Source organism: Ascaphus truei, chromosome 15, assembly GCF_040206685.1.
Source record: "Ascaphus truei isolate aAscTru1 chromosome 15, aAscTru1.hap1, whole genome shotgun sequence".
NCBI classification, from domain to species: Eukaryota; Metazoa; Chordata; class Amphibia; order Anura; family Ascaphidae; genus Ascaphus; species Ascaphus truei.
Genome location: NC_134497.1, coordinates 48,763,814 through 48,787,868, shown reverse-complemented (window position 1 = coordinate 48,787,868; position 24,055 = coordinate 48,763,814). Strand labels below are relative to the sequence as shown.

Sequence of the window (24,055 nt, the reverse complement as noted above, 5' to 3'; positions counted from 1 at the left end):
CGCGCCCCCCCCCCCAAATAATTCTTGTGCCCCCAGTTTGCGCTCCCCTGACCTAACCTGTTGGTGGCCCTTGAAGACTGGAGTTAGCCACTCCTGGTCTAATAATGCTATTTCTGATCATACTCACATTGTCAAGTCCAAAGCTCTGCAGATCGTGAACTGTCGATAGAAAAGAAAAAGATATATACAGATCTTAATAAAGCACAATTGCATTAACCGCTTACATACAAGAGGCGCCTGTAACGTACAAGTGACCAACTGCCTCTCAGACGGTGGAGAATAAAGCCAGATAAAGCAATTTTGTGATTCCCTCCGGTTGCTCCCTTCGGTCTGATGTCACCATGTGTTCAACAAGAGTTTGCACAGGCAGAGCCCTCCCCGGCCCCCTATCTTTATTGGGTCTCTAATAAGGACAGGGTGAGCCAAGGGGAAAGAAAACACTATATTAACAAACATTGCCCCATTCACCGCCCTAAACAAATGTAATGGATAAATGTTATTTATGCAAGAAACCCCAACCCTCTCTAATAGCGCGTCTGAGATCAAATGCACTGAAAGGATCCCCAACCCTCTCTAATAGCGCGTCTGAGATCAGATGCATTGTAAGGATCCCCAACCCTCTCTAATAGCGCGTCTGAGATCAGATGCACTGTAAGGAACCCCCAGCCCTCTCTAATAGCGCGTCTGAGATCAGATGCATTGTAAGGAACCCCCAGCCCTCTCTAATAGCGCGTCTGAGATCAGATGCACTGTAAGGAACCCCAACCCTCTCTAATAGCGCGTCTGAGATCAGATGCACTGTAAGGAACCCCAACCCTCTCTAATAGCGCGTCTGAGATCAGATGCACTGTAAGGAACCCCAACCCTCTCTAATAGCGCGTCTGAGATCAGATGCATTGGAAATTCTTCTGTATTTAGTACAATTTTCAAGACCATAAAATTGCAAGGAACCATTAGGGCTGCGATTCCAGTGCGTTCTACCGGGCCCAGTACATGCGTCAGTGCGCATTTAGCAGCCGCGCTGTACTGCAAGTTCACACATACAATTTTTTTGTATGTGGAACTTGCGAAGGAGACGTGGCCACGCCCCCGCGGCCGTTCATCCAATGAGGGCAAACCAGACACGTGAGGTCATGGCCACGCCCCGCAAAAAGCCCACCACGCCCCCTCCCGTCACAAACGCTCCCTCTCTCCCAGGGCCGCGATCTGCGGTGAAGCGCTGTGCACACGCCCTCGGGCGTGCGTGCTACAGAACGCACTGGGACCGCAGCCTTAGGGATGCGCAGGGAACCCAAGGGGCTCCTAGGAACCCTGGCTGAAAAACAATAACCTATGCAGTGGAGGAAATACAAAGCATAAAGTATAACATTGGTAGTGAAGGTAACTGATGAAAGGGTCACCTTAACAAGGATGCATGTTTGGCCAAACAATTGAACTAAATGACTCATATTTGGAATTTAAAAATAATGAATCAAGTCATATTGGACATTCTATATTGGGGCATCTATGCACTGTTCTGAGAGTAACCCTTCTGCATTGAGGACGCTAATGATCATAAAAGCGGTAGCGGAGGTGGGCGATCATAATGCGACGAAGAGCAGCGTCCTCAAAATTCGTAGGGGTGACAATTTGCAAACCGTGCAGAGAAGCGGCAGCAGAAGAGAAGGGCAGTCCTGGTGTGTGCGTGTGTGTGCGTGCGTGTGTGTGTGTGTGTGTGTGTGTGTGTGTGTGTGTGTGTGTGTGTGTGTGTGTGTGTGTGTGGTGTTCTCTAAAGGGAACACACGACTTCTACTCCTTTTTATAACAGCCCTATAGTTTACCATTATAAGCCCCTCCCCATAACAAGGAAAGAGGAGCAGAGGAAGTTTAGCTTGCAAGAGGAAAAGGATCTACTGGATTAGTCTTTAGAAGGTTTTCCATCGCACGTGCTGCCCACAATATGCAACTGAAGACCCTGAGCCAAGATAAAAGAAAGGTTACATGGAGCTGAAGTTCTTCTGTAGCATGGTGAATTGAATGATCAGAAATGGCTAGTTATACTTGGATTGCAGGACTTCGTGCGACTTAATGAAAGATTGGTGGGTTTACAGGGGCAGTGCCATGTTGCCGACCCGAATGCAACCGTGATAAAGCATTTAATAGTCTAATTGGCTTCCCTAAAATGTTTTAACTGTGCTAAAAGCAAAGATTGGCGGCTTTAATTCTGTGAAAATTAATTTCTTCTGGGCCTCTGGATGGGGAGCCGTTGCCAATCAAGGGGTTTGTTTACCCTCCCCCTACGATGTCCCTATCAGAGAGACGATAAAGATAAGGGGAGGGTGAGAGGGGGCTCTGCCTGTGCAAACTCATGTTGAACACAAAGTGCCATCAGACAAAAGGGAGCAGCCAGAGGAAAATCATCCCCCACCCAGGTCTCCGCTCACTAAATATTTCTGGTTAAAAGACAATAAACCAATGTGACCCCTAAACAGGTCACTGTCATTAACACATGTTGGTCCTAGGGAACATTTCATCTTTAAAATCACCAAAGATCTAGAATAATCCCAACTGAATTCTACCTTCGTCCTAATGGAAACCCCGAAAATCAGGGCATGCATTGCCACATCACACGATTTATTTTACTTATGGGGAGAGAATTGCTGCGTTGGAGGTGCAGTTCCAGTATCCTCACTGCAGCATTTCAGCACAATGTTGCTGTAAAAGCTTTTTTTCCTGTGGGCAATTAAAAATGGCCGCCTGAGGAATTTTCTCAAAACTGCTAAACAACTGACCCGATCCCTGGACTTGTTACTAATTCATACTAAATTACTTATTTATACATCAGACAAACATAGGGTACAAGTGAAACCTTTAATGGCCAACTTGTGGTTAAGAAGAGCTATCTCTCAGAACCAGGGGTCTCTTCAGGCAGATTTTAGTTTAAAAAAATCCCAGCAGGACTTGTGTTCCTAAAAGCCAGCGCACCTCACAACCACGACTTAACCACTGAGGACTTCTACACTACTTTTGTAGTGTCTATTCTACCGGCTAACAAGGTACAATCCTCTTTCTACATCATAACAGAGCTGGACAAACTGGACAAGTGGATTTCTTCCCCCGCCTGGAGTACAGCAGTGGGATATTGGGGGTGGCGACATATGGAGTTCTTAGCGCTACGCAAAGCATTGTGGGACGCAACTTTGAGACGCAGATCGTGCTCCAAAGACGGTCAGTGGAAACCACCATTTTCCCGCACCGGCCGCCTCAGTGGACAACTGGCTTCCCGCGAATTTGCTTTATGGGTTTAACAAATGTACATCTCTCACAGAAGTGCATCCAAAAAAGGCAGGTTGGCCCTGTTTAGCCATGCAATAACTACATAATGAACACGGCACAATTCTGTGAGGTCTTGAATGAATTGGCCCCAAAGTCAGCCTGCCAAAGCCTCCTGTACTGAATAGGTATAGCGAGATAGGAGAATAGATAGTATTCTGTAACACTTACTCTCAACTGCGTGTACTGCACAGAAAAGGAGGCAGAGGGGAGAGAAGAGAGAGGTCTTAATTATACAACACGGAACAGTCCTGATTAAGATAAGACAGCAGAGATTGACATTAGTACACAACCTTTAATTCTTTTGGGTAACTGGAGCATCCTGGTTAAACAACCCCTTGTTTTGGTCACCCAATGGACAGTGTAAATCTTTTTGCTAGAACCACTTTGCCCACCCAGTCTGTCCATTTTCCTATCGGCTGTCAAACTCCGACCCTACTAGATCCTTGGCGCTCATATTTACGATGGCCTAATGTCCATCACAAGCATGTTTGAATCCTCTTACTACATTAGCCTTATACCACCTCTGCCGAGAGCCAATTCCACAAATATACCACCATTTCCATGACGAACGTCTTCACATTTTCACGGAGCCTTCCACCCTCCAGTTTCCGAGCGTGGCCTCTTGTTATAACACTTTTCTCTGAGATACAGTGGGCTTCCTTCCTCTACTTTGTTGGAACCCTCCATATGTTAGAACGTTCTCATATCCCCCTCTCCCCCAAGTTGTAAATATGGTGGTCTTTTATAGTCTTTCCCAATGGGTTTTATGGTGTAGACCAGCGTTTCCCAAACATTGTTACCCTGTGCTCCCCCTGCTAGAAGACAGTCCCCCAAAACTCCCAATTAATAAATCTCATCGCCATCTCACTAATTAAACTGTGTGAGTGATCCCAGGCAGTAAAGGGTCCTGAGCCTGTGGGGAAAACATATGCTTAATAAACCACCTATCTGCCCCTCAGTGTGTGAAGGCAGCAGTGGGAGAGGGGGGTAAATCGCTGTTACTCACTGCGGGAGCTTCCAAAGTCACTCCCTACAATGCCTTGCTGCTGTGTCAACTGGCAGCTCCTGCTGTAACTGTGATACCCCCCAACACTAAGGTGCAGTTTGGGGGTCTAACCAAGTGTGCAGTCCCCACACAGACTCAGGACCCCACTATACTGTCGAAGGGCCGCTATTAGAGTTTGTGTAAACACCTTGGTGACACCTACGAACCCCTAGGGTTCCCCAAAACCCATTGGGAATCACTGTCCACCATGCACCATTTTAGAAGCACGTCTTTGCATAATCTCCCATATATTTATGTCCTGGAGATATGGCTCCCTTTCCATGTGTCACTGCCGAAGCCAATAAAGGCACAGTCCCACCTGGGAGCAAAACAAACAACTGCAGAGCGTGAATTTCAAATCCAACGTACTGCCAAAAACAAAACTGCGCTGGCTAGTCTTGACATAACATTAAATGGAACATTACATTCAAACGTATTAAAACGAATACTGTGATTATGATGAGAGGAAATTGTAACATCGCTGCACGAGTCTCTGCCTCCTAGGGCCAAAGTGTACTAATGGCAATGATATGATTACGGGTCACATCAGGGCGACGGATGTCTTTTTACCACAATATGACGCCAACGTGTTTTTGAAATAATGCTTTGTCAGTTTGTAAACACACGGAGACGTGGGATTTCCTCGAGCTGCTCCCATTTGGCTGATAGTGTGTGTTCAAGAGGAACTTGCACAGGCAGAGCCCCCTCTCTCTCTAACCTCATCTTTATTGGCTCTCTGATAAGGACAGGGAGGGACAAAGGTAAGAACACGCCCCTCCCCCATTCAAAAACCCCCAAGGAATGCAAATACAATTAATTTCTTCTCCCCTCCACCCCCCATTTTTTCTAAAGCAGCCAAATCTTTCCTATTTGCACGGCTCAGTTTAAGGAAGCCGATTAAACCGCTTAAACATGTTAGAAAAGTTTGCTGGCTGGCTAAATGAAGATGCACCTTTAGAGTTGATGCGTCTCGCAGCCTATATGAGATTCTGGAGCAGGTCCTGCGTGTTAAAAACAGGATTATGTTATTCTTTAACGTCTTAGGTTACCATGGCAACATTTACACTGTACTGTGGGGCGCCTTCATTTTAACCTCCCGGACACTTAATATTGCCAGCGCTTATATCTCCAGAACACATCGGATTGTCAAAATAAAAACAGCGCTGAAAAGGGCAAGCGGAGATCTCTTAACATTTAGAGCGCGGCAGTCAGAACTGCTGCTCTATATTGCATGTTAGTTCGAGATCCAGGGGAGCGTCGACGAATGCCCAAAAAAGAAGAAATGTGGATAGTGTAATACAGTATAATCCGTGACTAAAACAAAATAAGGCTCCCAATTTTCTACTCACAAGTGAAGTAGAAAAAGGAGCGTGTGTGCCAGTCTTGGACTATAATCGTCCCTGTCTGGATGGTGGGGCTTGGACGATTATAGTCAAAGACTGGCACACACGCTCCTTTTTCTACTTCACTTGTGGGTAGAAAATTGGGAGCCTTATTTTGTTTATTAGTCACGGTTTATACTGTATTACAATATCCACATTTCTTCTTTTTTGGGCATTCGGCGACGCTCCCCTGGATCTCGAACTAGCAGTGCATCGTCAAGACTTTTGAAACAGTCTTTTCTACAGGGTCGAGTGATAAGTGGTTTTGCCTTTATTTTCACATTTTATTTATTTTATATGATTCACTGTTTTTCTACACATATTGAATGTTTATTAATTATTATTGATAGATTATTTGTTATCACTGTTTCTTTGGGATTAGTAGAGCGCCATCTAGCGTTTTGTATACAGGCATACCCAGCATTAACGTACGCAATGGGACCGGAGCATGTATGTAAAGCGAAAATGTACTTAAAGTTAAGCACTACCTTTTCCCCACTTATCGATGCATGTACTGTACTGCAATCGTCATATACGTGCAGAACTGATGTAAATAACGCATTTGTAACAGGCTCTATAGTCTCCCCGCTTGCGCACAGCTTCGGTACAGGTAGGGAGCTGGTATTGGTGTTCAGGACGTGCTGACAGGCGCATGCGTGAGCTGCCGTTTTCCTATTGAGCGATATGTACTTACTCGCGAGTGTACTTAAAGTGAGTGTCCTTAAACCGGGGTATGTCTGTACTACAGTATATTGCATGTTCCCTGGGTGATATTGGTATATTGCCCAACACTAAACATTTTATTAATTTCAAAGGTGCTTTTGGGCTCTAGATGTCTTCCCTAGTTCTTATCCAGTAGACCAGTGATTAACATTTTTTGGTTAAGGAATCCTATAATTATATTGTGAAATTCTGAGGAACCCCAACCCGCTCTAATAGCGCGTCTGAGATCGGATGCATTGTAAGGAACCCCAACCCTCTCTAATAGCGCTTCTGAGATCAGGTGCATTGTAAGGAACCCCAACCCTCTCTAATAGTGCGTCTGAGATCAGATGCATTGTAAGGAACCCCAACCCCCTCTAATAGCGCGTCTGAGATCAGATGCATTGTAAGGAACCCCAACCCCCTCTAATAGCGCGTCTGAGATCAGTCTTCAGGAAATCCCTACTTCAGCACAGGTGACTCAGAGGCTCAGCTGAAGACAGCCTCTGATTGAGCCACCTGTGCTGAAGCAGGGATATCCTGAAAACCTGACCTGTTGGGAGGGGGGCTTGAGGACTGGAGTTGAGCACCCCTGCTATACAAGAGTGCCGCGCTCTGCATAACTGCAAATCTTATATCACGGATAGAGTGTTTTACTCAACATGGCCACTAAAAAGATTGTTGGATACAAAAAAATGTACAAAAAAAAAAGCAGATTTGGCAATCTGAAATGTGAAATACTGAGGCATCAACAGCATTTACCTACAGCCTGTCGCACGGGAATATTTATACACCTTTACAACAGACGGCCCTTCCCACCAAGCAACGATTTGCATTTTGTTGGGTTTTTTGCTTTTAAGAGCAGTAAAATTTTGCAACATAAAAAGGTTTCAGTAAGCGCCAAAGCACTCAGACATGCAACGCCTCCAAAATATTTAAAGCAGCAACCCCTGGCCTCCCATATCAAACAAGTATTTGCGGTATCCTTATATGAACAAGGGGAGCTTTGGGAGCTGCAGGGGCTGTGGGGTCAGCCAATCGGAAGCTGTAATGTCATCTAACCATGTCACGGTTTTCCATTGCTGCAGTGAGGCTGACCCCGAGCGGTCATATTGCTTGTCCCGGATGAGAATTCTTGTAAGGCAAAATTAAATCCCTCGGGAACACAGGGGAGAACCCGTAGGTTGGAGTGTCACACGCGGTTCAGCCCTGGGGACCCCTTTTCAAATAAGGTGACACTATCAGTTTCATAATACGCACACGCTCACTCAATGAGTAAAGACACCAACTGATAATAATGACAGAGTATGAAGCAGTGGAGCCTGGTTCAATTCCCGGGGTCGGCTCCTTGGGACCTTGGACAAGTCACTTTATCTCCCTGCGCCTCAGGCCACCAACATCAGATTGTAAGCTCCTCCGGGCAGGGACTGTGTCTAACATTCCTATATATGCATCGTATTGCGCACTATACTGTAAGTGTGACGCGCTGTATCCCATTGGGAGAAAAACTCTATGAAAGTTATTACAAAAATAAAACTGAAGCGCACATTAGCGGATAGCACAGAATGTAAATACACACTGCTTTCCGAGCCAATGTGCAGCCAAATCTTTGCTTTTAGCAGTGCTAGAATCGGTTACAAAAAGGTATTTTTTTGGGCCCGCCCAAGTGGCATTGCAGTTTTAAATCCGCGTTACAATCCCCACGGGCACTTTATCTAACCTAGTCTTGGTTCTAAGTATCACTTATCCATAGATCGGGGGGGGGGGGCGGGGGGGACACTCCATTACTCTAGGGCCACCAACAGATCAGATTGTTAGGAATATCTCTGCTTCACCATAGGTGGCGCAATCAGTTCCTGCTTCAGCACAGGTGGCTCAATCGGTGTTGAAGCAGGGATTTTCCTGAAAATCTGACCAGGTGTGGCCCATGAGGACTGGTGTTGCCCAGCCCTGCCATAGATGCATTGTGGATGTACTGGACTGAAATGTCCGTGTCACCCAGAGATCAGACGTCTCGTCAGCATACAATCTCAAGCCATCGAACAGGACCCAATATCGACACGACAGGTCACCCGAAGGCCTCACTTACCGTGGACATGGGACTGCTGGAAACTTTTCCCGGGTGCGAAGTGAAAGTTCCCAGCGACCTGTTGCAAAGAAACACATTGGTTTGGTTACGGCTTCGAACACCTGCAACGACCTTCCCGTAGAACTAGGAACGGGAGAAAGGGTCGCCCGAGCTCGCAAAGCGTGGAATGTGCCATATGAGTGGGAGTAAGGGTCTGCCAGCGATTCGTCATGGGGGGACTCCATGCCGCTGGACGGGCTTATTGGCGACATGCTCCACAAAAATCGCTAGTTTCGCTTAAGGCTAATTTCCGCTGAAGTCTTTACTTTTATTTATTTTTTAACCCTAGGTGGGAAGCAGGGGGTCCTCAGAGCTGAATGGTGTTAATTCGAGCTCCGGGGACCCCCTGCTCCCAGAGGTACTTACCTCTGAGAGGGCCCCGGATGGGCATGCAATATGCAAGTTTAAAGGTCCAGCTGGCCAACGTCATCCCTTGTGGCTTCCTATTGGCCTCCGAACCTTTAATCCCGCATTACATACCGGCAGCACCTTCAGAGGTCAGAATCTCAGGGTGCAGGGGGTCCCCGAAGCTGGAATCAACGCGGTTCAGCTCCGGAGACCCCCTGCATCAAACCCAGGAGACGGGGGGAGGGATACATTTATTCATAAAGGGAACGGCTTTTCTTTTGGAGACTATAGATGGGACAAGCAGCGGAAAGCTGCGCACTGGCAAAATGGAAGACTCCTCTAGCGACGTTTTTAACCCTTTGAAGCTTGCCGAAGCGTTTCCCAAGGAATCCAGTCTGGGGGGCAGGAGATGCTTACAATTCCACGCCTGCATTCGGGACAGTTTGGCACTTCTCTGCATGTACACCGAACGCAAAGCAGAGCAACAATGTGTTATCTGCACCTGTGACACGGCTGCTGCCCTCAACCCACACATTCCTCAACTCTTCCGCTGTAGTTGCTTTGCAAAGTACCCTTGGCAGTGGAAGGGTTAAAGGGTATCTAGCACGCGAGTGCAGTTTTGCACGCGTCTTGTTTAGTAATGAAGATTTCTTTTTAAGTTACGAGACTTTGGAAGTCAGTGTATCATTTCGTTGCACTTCTTCCCCGCTTTTTGTTCTTTGATACATCTGTAGATACATTTTTTCTATTTGGAATGTGCAGTATTTTATTTTTTCACACATTTTAATTCTCACTCTTCACACGATATTTATATATTTTTTGCATGTTTTAACCATCTACATATACATCAATATACAGACAGACGTCTGAATACCTACATGTTTACAAATACATTAATATATGTGTGTATATATGTGTATAAATGGATACACATTTTTATGTATATTAGGACACTAGTTTATGATTTGATTCTCCTTTTAGTATATATCTACATGTAAAAGAATAAAACAATTTAGTGTCAGATATAAAAATAAGTCATTTTTATTGTTTTCGGATGGACACTATTTATATTAAAGTAACTTGGTCCGCACCATTCGGATGAAGTCTTGTCCTACGCCTCCTACTTTCTCTCCCCTAGTAACAAGATTATGAAGTCCCTCCTGTATATATGGTGTTACAAGGCAGGAGCAGGATCTGCCGATCGAGTCACATTGGTCTTAATATGGGAGACGTGTGAGGAGCACTTACCTTGTTGACTTCTAGAAACCCGTACACTTGGCAGCCCTCGTTCCTCTGCTCTTCCATCTTCTGGCTGAACCCTTCCCGCTTACACTGGGCTATGGAGTCCGGAGTCTTGAACGCCCAGCCTTTCCTTCGGTACGCCTCGCGGACATCATCGCAGGAGTTACAACACCTGTGAGGAACCAGATAACACAACCATGTCATTACGAGCGGCAGAATGTGTGAAACAATAACCGCAAAGAACTAGGAAACACATTCTAGAATCATAATCCAATTTAAGAAAATAAGGTGGTTCCCAGCACTCGAGAGATATGTTAATAAGAACGGTCACACGCGTTAAGTGAAAAAAACAATAGAACATTTGTTACTGATGTGAGTGTGTACAGAAACATGCAATATTACATCTGACAAAGTTGAGACATTAGGGGGTCTGGCATAACAACATAACAGCATTTAGGATGAAGCCATTTTGTGTGAATATTTCAATCCGCCATCTTGTCTTGTCTTTGTGAGTCTAATTTCTGTGTTTCATTTCTGTATAAACAAATGTGTGAAGCAGAGAAAGGAATGTTTTCGCTCTTATTGACTCTTCCTCATCCAATCAGCTTCAAATTGAAAGTGTAAACAGGCTAAAAGTTATGAGAACCCATGAGATAAGTTTAGATTCTTGCAGTAGAATTTATTCTCATAACATATTGCTAGGCGACAGAATAGGCACATCCCATTTAACCCCAGAATGGTTTCTAGCTGACAGGTAGTTATACAATATTGTTATGTATTACAAAATCACATCAACTTTAATATTGTTATGTATTACAAAATGAGGTAATGTTTAGTGACGTGCAAGCCCCCCCATAAAGGGGTGGAGCTTTAGGATTTAGGGTATAAATATATGGCATATCGTGTTATTATTTAGAGAGCTTTTGTTTTGAAGCTGTCTCCGTTGTGCACTTGACTTGAATAAATTCACGTGTTATTCTGTTTCAAAATAACCTCACACTGTGTTTTTTATTTACGCTTTCCACAGATGGCGCCCGAATAGGGACTCAATATCATCGGAATCGAGCACCCGGATGAATCACTCCTCCATCACTCAAATCTGAGCTCACATATGAATCAAGGTAAGGCTACCTGCATTTTTTAGACAAACAGCCTGATTAAATTGTTTTGAGTGGTGCGTGGAGCTGATTTTTGAACGGTGTCTTATCTGATGTGACGAGTAAGAATCCCTAGCAGTTTCACGTGAATTTATTATTCTCTGTTCCTGTATTCATTTTAAAGTGTAAGAGTTGTTAAGAGTTGTTAGGGGCTAAGGTAAGAGTCCCGTTAAAGGTTTTGGTGTTTTGGTGATGAAAGTGAGTGTTTTTGTGCTTAAAGGGATTGTTTTCAGACCGTCCTGGGTTGTGATAAATATTTTTGTTGTCGGAGCAGGACGGGTCCCTGATTGTACATTTGCTCTGTTTTGTCATTTACTTACCAAGTGAGTTATTCATGGAGATCTGGTTAGAAAGTCTTATCGGTATCCATGTTATAAAAGTATAAGGTTTATCAGGACAGGGTTGGACCCGCTGAAGTGATTCAAGTTTTTCTTTGGTATAGTTATGGTGAGAAAATGTGATTGGGGAACAGTCTCGTGACAGGTCCTTATCTGCATATTTACACTATTCAGAACAATAACATGCCAAAAGAGTTGTACGTAATCAGCTTGCGTTGATTATTGTAACGCTAAATTGTACAGGTCAATTAACAGTTGATTGCTGTAGCCGAAGTATTGTACAGGTCAATTAAATTTGATTTCTGTAACCGAAGAAGTATTGTACAGGTCAATTAAATTTGATTTCTGTAACAGGGGAATAATGGGAAACCAAAAATTCTCAAAGGATTGTGTGTCTGCAGACGAAAATAATAAAGAATGAATACAGAGAACGAAAAGAGACAATATAAATATTTTGTTGGCCAGTGAATGGCACTGTTTTTGTTTGTACTATTATCAACTAATTGCGCAGATGTTTAAATGAAAGAGGGGTCTTTTTCTGTGGGATTGATAGGCTCAGGGAGCGCCGTCTCGTGTGTTTTTGAATCCCACAGGGAAACATACCTTACGTTAATATGGGTCAAAAGAATTATGTTGAGGGACAGAAGGGTCCCGCTGTATTAATTTTTACCATTGCCAGGACAGAAGTTAAGATAATAACAAGTGAAAAAGAAAGTGAATAGGAAAGAAATAGCAAGTGAATTTGCCGATAGATAATTAAGGCATATGTGGTGTTGAGGAAGTAGATATTGAGGGTTATTTTTATGACAGGTTTATATGCAGAAATTGGGATACAATTAGAGACTGTGTGTATATTGTTTGGAAGGGACAGAAAGTGTTTGGAAGGGACAGAAAGTGTTATAAGTGTAAAAAGGTAGGACATGTTGCCAGTAATTGCAGAGCAGCCCTAAGAGAGAGAGTAGAAGAAAAAGAATGGAATTGAAAAGATTTGTTCGTACTGGCCACACGAATAGGTCTTTTGAACCAGAAAATATTCTTTTTCCTTCTGTTCTAATGGCAACTAGAAAGAGAATAAAAAGCAGGTTATTTATATGAGAAGCTGTGTAGGAGAGAAGTTTGTGTCTATGTTCTTTGGGTGTCTGTATTGTGTGTGTTCTGTATTGTGTGTAACCAGTAAAAACACATGGAATATTTTGTGTTTAAAAATATGGGTAAAAGCTCATAAGCATTGTTTGAAGTATATATTGTATTGTATGTTTTCATGTATAGAACGCCATTAATAGGCTCAGCGCTTCACAGGAGTGGTGCATGTCGTAATCATATAGTTATCAAATGGTAAAGGTAAGAGGTCATAGAATAAGTGATCCAGACATAAAAGTAAAAGTTGAGCAAAGAGAAGTCACTGCTCTGAGGAGCTTACAATCTACTTGGTAGGTAGGGAGAGCATACAGAAACAGTAGGACTTGATTAGAAGCCAGGAGAGGAATTTCAGGAGGGGAAACGCAGAATCAGAGTTTAAAGAGTAGAGTGATTCTCGCAGCAGCGTTTGGGATAGATAGTAGGGAAGACAGGTGAAAGTCAGGAAGCTGGGATAGCAGGGGATTACAGTAATCAAGAGGGGAGAGAATGAGGGTCTGAATCAGAGTTTTTAATAGTTGAGCAACAGAGGAACAGGTGTATCTTTGTGATATTGTGGAAGAAAAAGCGACAGTTATAGAAATGTTTTGAATGAAAGAGGAGAATATGAGAGAGGAGTTGGGAGTGACCCCTAAGCAGCGTGCTTGAGCTACTGGATGGAAGATTCAAGAGTAATGTGGAAGGAGATAATAGGGTCAGGTTTGGGAGGAAGTATGAGGAACTCTGTTTTTGCCATGTTAAATTTAAGGCGAAAGAGGGCCTTCCAGGATGAGATAACAGAGAGACATTCAGAAACTTAGGTTTGTATGGCAGGTGTAAGGTCAAGGGTTGAAAAGTAAATGAGGATGTTGTCAGCATAGTGGTGATATTTAAACCTAAGAGATGTTATTAGGTCACCTAGAGAGAGTGTGTACAGAGAAAAGAGAAGAGTGTAGTCCACAGAGGCAAATGCTTCAGAGAGGTGGAGTAATAGGAGCAGAGTGTAATGACCTCTGTCTTGAGCAGCATATAGGTCATGAGTTATTTTAGTGAGAATTGTCTCCGTGGAGGGAGCAGTGCAGAAGTCAGATTGTAGAGGGTTAAGGAGAGAATGGGTGTGAGAAAATGGAGCAAACAGGAGAATGCAAGACAAGTTCAGTAGTTAGAAAGAGAGGTAGGGTCAAGCTTGCTATTTTTGAGTCATGGTATAACTATTACATGTTTGAAGGAGAATGGAAATGTAGCAGATTAGAGGGAGAAGACTAGATCAACAGTGATGGTGACACTCTTTTGAGACAGTGGAAAAAGAGTCAAGGAAAGCAGGTAGAGAGTTGGAAGCAAAGTAGGATAGGAGGAAGAAGAGGGAATGTTCTGGTGTATGGATTCAACCTCTTTCTTAAAAATAGTCAGCAAAAGTCCTGGGGTGAGATGAAGGAAGAATTTGTGTGGGGTAGACTTATGAGTGTTGATTAATGGAAAGAAATAGGTTTGTGTAGCTTGAGAAAGGACAGAATTGCAACAGGATAGCAAAATTTGTAGTGAATTAAATCAGTGAAACTATGAAAGTTCATACAGAAGGCATTAAAGAGAACTGAGTGGAGGGAGATAGCATGAGCGTGTGGCGTTATTTGTGTGTTAAGAAGTTATATGAACCTCAGCTATATAAAAGCCCGTTGGTTAATTTTTGAAAGGTCATATTTTTTATTTTTTTTTGAGAGGCCATATTTTTATTTTTGAAAGGTTATATTTTTTATTTTTGAGAGGCCATATTTTTATTTTTGAGAGGCCATACATTTTTTCGGTTTTATTGCTGTGTAGAGAGCTCCATTTTTAACTTTGAGCTGAAGTTTCAATCCAGTAATTAATATTTAGAAGACGGAGAAACTGTTTTGTTATCTGTTTTGCACTTTCAAGGTCTTTTTTGGCGAAACGCCCGGGCTGGCAAATTGCCCAAGATAAACAAGCTCTGAAATTTTTCTCTGAGTGTCTTTAAAAAAAAAAATAATGCTGACCGTGTGCTCAGCACTGTGCAAAGAGATTATATAAAGCAAGACATTAGTGTGAAGTCTTATACAAAATCATTTGTCTATTAACTGAATATGTGATATATTTTATAACTTTTAACCATTTATTTTTCCATAGGTGTACAATTTTATTATAAGCAGTAGTTATTGTTAAAATATTTGTGGAATGTTTTGCCAAAGTGGTGCATTGGGAGTCACCTCTCATTTTTGGATATGTTCTAGGTATAGAGTTAAAGGACAGGTGATATATAGTGGCAAATACAGTTACATAAGTGAGCAGAGTATATATTATATGCAAGGCATTTCACATTTTAGCAGAATAGTTACAATGGAGTGTTTGGGGTGGAGGCCTGACTGGAATTGGCTAGGGGTATTTGTCTTAGTATAGTAATTGTTTAATTGGGAGTGAACACATTTTTGTCCATGACTTTGGATAGTAGTGTATTGCAATGTATGACTTTATATATATAGCGTCAAAAATGTTCTCAGCACTTCATAAAGAATACAGTAGAGGGAATTATGATAGAATAGTAAGTGCAGCAAAATCAGACAATAGGAAAGGAAATCCCTGCCCTTAAGAGCTTACAATCTAAGGTTTAAGGGAAATTTACAGAGATAGCAGGTGAGGGAATAAGTGCTGTAGATGGCAGTGCTTGGCCACAATGGGTGTGGTAGGAGTGACTGTGTGTGAAATAATAGCCATGAGTGCAGGCTATTGGGATGTTTAATTTGTGGGGCAAGTTTTAAGGTTAGTTAGTATTTTATGAAAAGGTTGATACCATTTGCATCGGAGGAGATGATAGTGAGGCATGAATGAGAGCAAGTGTGTATTGGGAGAAGAGATATTGGTCTGTAGTTTGAGACAGTGTTTTTGTCCCCACTTTTGAAGATTGGGACAGCTCTGGTTGTTTTCCAGGTCTTAGGGTTATGGCCTGTAGACAGGATAGAGTTGATTATGGAAGCAATTGGTTTGACAATGACTGAGGCCCAAAGCCTTAGGAACTTAGATTGTAGTACAGTAAAGTCCACATTAGCTGCTTAGTTTTAAATATGAGGAGCATTAATAGGAGATACCTCTGTCTATATGCGGATGTTAAGACAGTAGTAAACACATTGATACAAGAATTTGTTCCTAGGTATAAATTATCTCCCTATGAGACACTTATGGGATGACTTATGACTATCAGTAGTTCAAAGGAACAAATTAAGGACCATCTATTGGTAATAAAACAATTAATAAGTATTGTATGCCACTAATATATTTTTTGAGTCTCTCTAGGCATAAGGTATGATAAAAGTGCACCTACACGAGACGGAGTTAAAGGTCAAGTAGTTCCTAAACAAGCATGCTCTTCATCCCAGATGAAAGGGCCCGTACTAACCACCAATACAGCAATTAAAGTGGCAGAGTTCTTTCCCTGGACCCAAAGTACAGTAAAGCTCATTCCAGCTCCACCAAAGACCAAAATCATCTAAAGCACAACCGCATCAAGTTAACGTTTTGACGAGACATAAACTTTGACCGTTAACCAACGAGGAAAATAAGATACTAGGCAGAGGCCTGGTCTTATCAGGAACATTTCATTTTTTCAAAGACTCAAAACATTCTATTTTTTAGAGACTCAATATTCCTGATTTCTATCAGAACATTTCATTTTTCAGAGACTCAATATTTTTATTCTTTAGAGTGTGTTTAAGTTAGAAATTTAAGGTGTATGTAGAAATGAGCCTTGATGGGAGGATTGGTTTCCTGGAAGCGTGGCTTGTGAAAGCTCTTGTACGTGTTTTGGCAGTACTCATCACTCTCTATGTATGTGTCATATGCAGCAAAACTTTGATCCAGAAGTGTGTTGCACCTCCACCGAGAGGAGGGGGTCACCCAGGGGGTGTGTCAGCCACAAGGAAAGGATCATAAGTCAGCCATTTTGACCATCGCAGACATTGTCTGTTCTGATATTCAGAGTGAATGATGTATACAATGCGTGCAGGGGTGAGGATCATGCATTTCGCTTCCACAGATACCAAACCCCTTCAATTCTCAGTAATAGCTGAAAGTATATGATGATAGAGATAGATGCAATTTCCTTTATCTAGCAAATGCATATCCAAAGAAAGGTTGCTTGCATAAAATAAGGTTTTTAGTATTATGTGTATAATTTCTGTATTTTCCCATTTTTAAGGGAACCTCTTTAAAGGGTGTATCACACACTAGGAACAAGAATCAATTTATGGGTCAAGTATCTCCACCAACCAATGAAACCTGTGTAAAAATGTATGTTCAGTCAGATAACAATTTACAGGAAGGATGTGGCCTTAATTTTGCAGTTTTTAATTTCATCATTAAACCAAGAACAGGTTTAGATCAGGCTTATGGCCTTACAAAATAGAATGGTTTTAGATTATATTTTAGCATCAAAAGGAGGTGTATGTGCCCTAATTAAAGAACAATGTTGTGTTTTCATCCAAGATCAGAGTGGCAAGGTACAAGATGAGTTAGATAAGATAGGAGAAATTCAAGAAAGACTTAGGAAGGAAGGTGACACAGACTGGGACCTTTTGGGGCTGACTGGATTGGTGGGATCACTAGGAGCGAAATTTTTGAATGCGGTAATGTGTGTGAGTGTGATACTCGTTGTCATCTATGTTTGTGTTACGTTTGTCAAAGGCATGATCCACAAATATGCAACCCCCTCTGCAGACATGATGCCATTGTTTGCTGAACCAATCTACAGCAGTCCCTTGAAGAAAGAAGATGCCAAGTACAATGTTCTAACTCCGGAAAATAATTTGGCTATAACGCCATACTACGAGACTATGACTACATTTGGCAGGCACCCTCGTGCACTGTCCTATACCCTCAAGCAGCATTATGAAATGATGGAGCACCCTTGTGCCTCCCAACGTGTTTCTGGACTATAATCATACCAATAATTCTCAAAAACAATGTTTTAAAGAATCAGAGGAGGGACTGACAAAGTTGAGACATTAGGGGGTCTGGCATAACAACATAACAGCATTTAGGATGAAGCCATTTTGTGTGAATATTTCAATCCGCCATCTTGTCTTGTCTTTGTGAGTCTAATTTCTGTGTTTCATTTCTGTATAAACAAATGTGTGAAGCAGAGAAAGGAATGTTTTCGCTCTTATTGACTCTTCCTCATCCAATCAGCTTCAAATTGAAAGTGTAAACAGGCTAAAAGTTATGAGAACCCATGAGATAAGTTTAGATTCTTGCAGTAGAATTTATTCTCATAACATATTGCTAGGCGACAGAATGGGCACATCCCATTTAACCCCAGAATGGTTTCTAGCTGACAGGTAGTTATACAATATTGTTATGTATTACAAAATGACATCAACTTTAATATTGTTATGTATTACAAAATGAGGTAATGTTTAGTGACGTGCAAGCCCCCCCATAAAGGGGTGGAGCTTTAGGATTTAGGGTATAAATATATGGCATATCGTGTTATTATTTAGAGAGCTTTTGTTTTGAAGCTGTCTCCGTTGTGCACTTGACTTGAATAAATTCACGTGTTATTCTGTTTCAAAATAACCTCACACTGTGTTTTTTATTTACGCTTTCCACACATCTCATACAAAAAAAGGTCCAAAGGTGATACACCACTCAGGTCCTAAAGCGACACGGACAATCGCAGGAGAATATATACAGAATATGTATCAAAATGAGCACGTCTGAGTGAACACACAAACTAGATGCACAACCAAAAACAGAAAGAAAAAGAGCAAAAGGAAACAAACATGGAGTAATAGCACACAATTACACGCTTCTCACACACGCTGTGACTCCGATGAGCTGGGACGCCGCAGATCTAGGCATTTTGGGGAGCACTTTTTAGGAGAAGGGAAGTGCCACCTGTATTTGACACGTGAGAACTGGTCTGAAGACTGGGTTAGTGCCCCGAAACGTTGCCCCCCTTGTTTAATTGCGTGTTCCCTTGCCCCATGCCCGTGGGATTTTCTCCTCGAGTCCTTGTAGTGGATAAGTATCGGAGCGCATACATACTCGTGTTGATTTTGATACATATTCTGTATATATCGTACTGTTATTGTCCTTGTTGGTGTATGATCCAAGTGATGTGTATCACCGGATATATTTTGTATGAGATGGAATATTGCATCTTTCTGTACACACACTATATCTTTCATCAGCAACAAATATTGCGTTTTTTTCATCATTTACCGTTATTGCCCTTACCCGTTCTCAGTGCTGGGAACCACCTTTATTTTTTTACCATTAACCTAGAGGGAATTGGGGTCCCTTTTGTTCCTGTTGCACCGGTATTTGTATATATTGGTACCTGTTCCGTTCAAAGGGGGTGCTGTCTGACCTATACACTTTTCATAATATTAAGTCTCCTTAAAGTGATCAGAAGCATTGGAAAACCTGAAACAAATCAATAACAATGATACAGCTCAACCCCGTTACAACGCGAATCCGCTTATAACGCGATGCAAGCGTGGCTCCCAATCATGGTGTACTCCGAGCACAAAAAGTAATCTGCTTTATATAATAAAATGCCACGGTAAAACGGTATTGTTAGTTGCTTTTATATTCTCTTGGATTTAAAGAATATTCTGGCAAAGGAAAAACATGGATAGGATCATGTGAGTAGGTTACAGGCTCTGTACTTCTGTAACCCAGTCTGTGCTGCAAAGCTGTCTGTGAGTAGGTTACAGGCTCTGTACTTCTGTAACCCAGGCTGTGCTGCAAAGCTGTGTAATGCAGCAGGCAGAAGCATGTATGGGTCCCATGTTAAAATGGATAAGAAGCAAAAGGGGAAACCGAGTGCTCATTTGCATGTCATTACCCAGAATCCCTAGCTGTAGTGGAAGCATAGTATCCTGTTAGATAATAGGGAAAGGCAGGGTTGCAGACCTGTTAACGTGCTCACAAGTGATATTTGTATTTGATCGTTCGTAGCACAAATTGAAACGGTTGAACAATTTTAAATTAACCGAGCCAGCCGCCGGCACGCGACAGAGCCACCTTGCGCCAGCCGTCGGCGTTCTTGTTGGGGTGGAGAGGCCAACAGCTAGGAAACTCGAGACAGATTCTTTTTTTAATATTACTAGGGGAATATTCACCCAATTAAGAAAAAACATCCCAAATTCAACCCTGCCCCTTGTTAGAATACGCTGCACACATCTCTCTACCTGTATTGGTTCTCAGGATGTTATTGGCGTTAACCAAGCTGATGCTGGCACAACGAAACCCTTCACCTCCTCTGCTCCATGCCACCCAATGTCTGATAACTGTGCCTAGCAGGCTCCAGCATTTATAGCTAACCAACACACTGCGTTATGATGTCACTGATGAGCTCACGTGACCTCACAATGCTGTGGTCAGCGGCCTACCTACCAAAGGCAGAAAGAATGTGAAGAGGAGCCCAGCCAGCCAACACGAGACATCATTATTTGTAATAGTAGTATGAATATATATTCAAGCATAACGTCTGCAAAGGATTACCAACATATTAGACTATAAATAATATTTATATCATTTGAATTGCAATTCTTGATTTAAAACATAACTGCAAAGGACCAAACACCACGACAGATATATACACACACGGGACACTATCTAACTCGATAGATCGCATCCTCAAGCACTACAGGACTTGCAAATAACCAACAATTTTAACGTTACGATCATAAAAAAATAAATAAAAAACGCTTCCTTGGAATGATCACAATTACACCCAACACACACTTAATATAGGTCTACCCTACTATCACAGAAAATGGAAACATCTCAGCCATACCCCAACCTGCCAGAGCATCTAAAGAGGGCAAACTCATGTCACCCGAGTTTTTAACAAGAGTTTACACAGACAGAGCCCCCTCTCCTCTGCCCCCCTAATCTTTATTGGTTCTCCGATAAGGACAGGGTGGGACAAGGGGAAAGAAAACACTTCATTGGCAAACCCCTCACCATTGAAATGCCCCAAAGAAATATCACGTGTAATTACTTTACAGGGAACCCATGGCAGACAGATTTTTTGCTTTCCGCACAGTTTGATTCATTTAAAGAAGCCAATTCAGTTGGTCCATTCTTTACAAAAGGTTTTCTGTACAGTTTGCTGCGTGGGATTGTACCGGTATGTTTATTTGTAAGCTACAAGGGACTGCCACCTTCAAAACGTCACCGGATGCGGTGACATTTCCATTGGCACACGCTCTCCGGGGTGAGATCCGCTCCCCTATATAACCTTCACAGCTCCTTTTTGACATACCTAGTACGGCCTGGCCACTTTAGTATGTTGCAGGAGAAATTCAGGCCGACGTGTAGGACAAATCGTCGTGGACGTCTACCCTAAAAAGGGTAACCCAGAAAGGCCGTTCTCTAAACCCGAAACCGGTAAGCCCATACCCTAAAAAAAAAAAAAAAAACCTAACTCCTAATCACCTACCTCAGTACCAAAACTGGCCAGCAGCTAAACAGCAGCAGCCAACTGTCCGAGGGCGGTGAAGGCCCTATCCGTGTTCCAACTACTTCACATGTTTCTGGCATCCATGCACCAGTTGCGTCATGCGACAGCCACATGGGCGATCACGTGACACGGAAGTGCCGGCGGGAGCCAGGAAACCCAGCACTGTAAAAAGGTTGACATGCAATTACCGGATATCTTCAGTCTCGGCTCCGTAGCAGCTTTCGCAGCGTTCGGGGTCTAAGGAAGTTGGATCAAACACCGTCTCCTCTTCCGCTTTCCCTAGATCTGGAATGGAGTATGATGGAGATTAGCGGCGACGGTGCAGTCCCACCTAACATATGCCACCAAACGTCTGCCATTTACAAGCCCCACATTTGTTTTGTTTTTTCATTTATTGTAGGGTCGTTACAGACACTATTGAATAACATCAAATGATAATTAATAGAATAGAGAGATGAGCTGGGGAGCTTCACAAATATCAGTAGCAATACACCCGAACCATGAGTGCCACGGTGCAGTGATGCAACGGGTTACCTTCTCCATGAGCACAACTTCCCAGATAAAACTTAAAGCAGCAATCCTCCCATCTCAACATTTCATTCGTTATGTTACACAGTATGTGAAGCAGTGGGTCCCACTGAGCTGAACCGCACTGTTTTTCGCTCTGGAGACCCCTGGTTCTTGAGATCTTGATATTTTTGGGCACCAGTGTTCTGGTCCCCTTTTGGGAAATCAATATGGCTGCCACCCAAGCATCACTCCAATGGTCCAAAAGGAAGCTGTAGGGTTACCGCATGGTCATCTTTCCTTTTACGGCACATAAAAAAGGTAAATACCTCTAACTGTGGGGGCCCACAAGCTAAGAACAGTGCGATTCAGCTCAGGGGACCCCACTATTCAGAATATGCAAACACAATGGATGGGAGTCTTTCAAATTAAATCAACAGAAGAATGAAGATAGGATGGTGAGCATTTGGAAGAAACAGGAGTATATTTCAAGGGAACCTTCCAATGTGCCTCAAGTAGAAAGCTTTCTACCAGTGTATCCTGCCCATGCTCATATATGGATGTGAAACCTGGACCCTAAATGCGAAGATAATTCAGAATCTTCAGACAACCCAAACAAGTATGGAGAGATGCATGCTGGGTATTACACAGAGACAAGAAAAAGAATGAATGGGTTTGAAACCAAACCAAATTCTGTGACATCATAAGGGAGAAGAAATGAAAATAGCGATGTGCCGGACATATGACAAGGAATGACCATTCTTGGACAAAGACGGTACTCGACTGGATACAAGAGAGATTGAAAGACCAAGACGACGCCCAAAAAGTAAGATGGGAGGATGGGATGAGAAAATGTGGTAGTACAACATGGAGAAGAGAGGCTGCAACCGCAGTACCTGGGAGATCATTGCGGAGGCTTCATCCAGCAGTGGGGAGACAAGGGCTGATGCAGATATACACAGATATGGAGGGGATTGCTGTTTTACCTTGAGCGTTAAGGGGATGAGGGTGAGGGGGTTGTTAATACTCTTATTTAGGCCAGGGATAGGCCTGTGTAAGAGATTTGAGCGTCCCAAGGAGGAGAGAAAGCCAAGTTGAATTTTATTCCGGAGTATATCGCTTTCCAGACTTCAAACATCCTGGGCTGTGATCACTGAATATGTAAATGTATCCCGCGGACCCCACCACTTCCCGCAGAGTGGGGTTATGCTCTATAATGTGTATTCAGCTTTGTTAAGTGTCACATATGGGGCTCTTGGCAGCATGATAATGCAGTATTGTAGTTTTTCAACAGCGGTTCCCCGGCCAGTCTTAAAGGGTTCCTGCAATTTTCAGGTTATTTGAAAATTGTACCAAACACAGAACATTTTACAATGCATCTGATCCCAGAAAAACTATTAGAGAGGGTTGGGGTTCCTTACATTGCATCTGATCTCAGACGTGCTATTAGAGAGGGTTGGGGTTCCTTACAATGCATCTGATCTCAGACGCTATTAGAGAGGGTTGGGGTTCCTTACAATGCATCTGATCTTAGACGCGTGTTTAAAGAGAGTTGGTGTTCCTTACAATGCATCTGATCTCAGACGCTATTAGAGAGGGTTGGGGTTCCTTACAATGCAACTGATCCCAGATGCTATTAAAGAGGGTTGGGGCTCCGCAGACTCACAATAAACTTATAGGTTCCTTACCCAAAAAAAACAAACATTTAAACCTACTGTTCTATGTTGTACTAGAAAGGAAAGTTTCATACCCAACTGAATAATTTGATATTGTAGGTTTATATGGTGCCAGCCAACGTATGCCATGCTTTACACAAGACATAACACAGGGGGGGGGGGGGATACTACAACTAGGTGTAACCCCCTTTGTAAGTGCATGCAGCAGAAACGCACTGCCCCATGCCTGGATCCTCCCCAAAGCATGATCAGGATTTGACTTGTGATGAACATGGCCTCAGCCAATGACAGTCTCAGGAGAAGATGGACTAGAGAGGAGTCTTTAAGAGTCCCTGGTGGAGCACGAGGGGGCAGAGCTGCTGTGACCCTGAGGGACCGCGGGCGATTATAAGTGGTCAGGAACCAGTCAACTCAGCGGTACGACTCAACGGATGCTGGGTGACCAGATTGCATCCAGGAGTGGAGCCTGCGCTGAGAAGCTGTCTACCTGATATCGGGAGGCGTGAGTAGCGACTGAGGGGATCCTCATCACAAGACAAGTAAAGGGGTTCCAAAGTCTTTCTGAAGCACAGGCCTGCTACATTCAAACACGAACTACAAGAGCTCAAACGGTGTGCCGG

General features: G+C 43.0%; 1 protein-coding gene across 3 annotated transcripts in view; it reads right to left on the bottom strand.

Annotated features, from left to right (window-relative positions):
- Window positions 1–24,055, bottom strand: part of ERGIC3 (ERGIC and golgi 3) — a 59,033-nt gene that overhangs the window by 21,642 nt on the left and 13,336 nt on the right. For 2 of the 3 annotated variants that reach the window (XM_075572574.1, XM_075572577.1), the window contains exons 5-9: window positions 21,441–21,537; window positions 10,169–10,334; window positions 8,534–8,591; window positions 3,484–3,498; window positions 128–159 (exon numbers count right to left, since the gene is read on the bottom strand). In XM_075572574.1, coding sequence (XP_075428689.1) covers window positions 128–159; window positions 3,484–3,498; window positions 8,534–8,591; window positions 10,169–10,334; window positions 21,441–21,537 — 368 coding nt within the window. The remainder of the gene's footprint in view (window positions 1–127; window positions 160–3,483; window positions 3,499–8,533; window positions 8,592–10,168; window positions 10,335–21,440; window positions 21,538–24,055) is intronic. The other variant, XM_075572576.1, reaches the window with a different exon arrangement.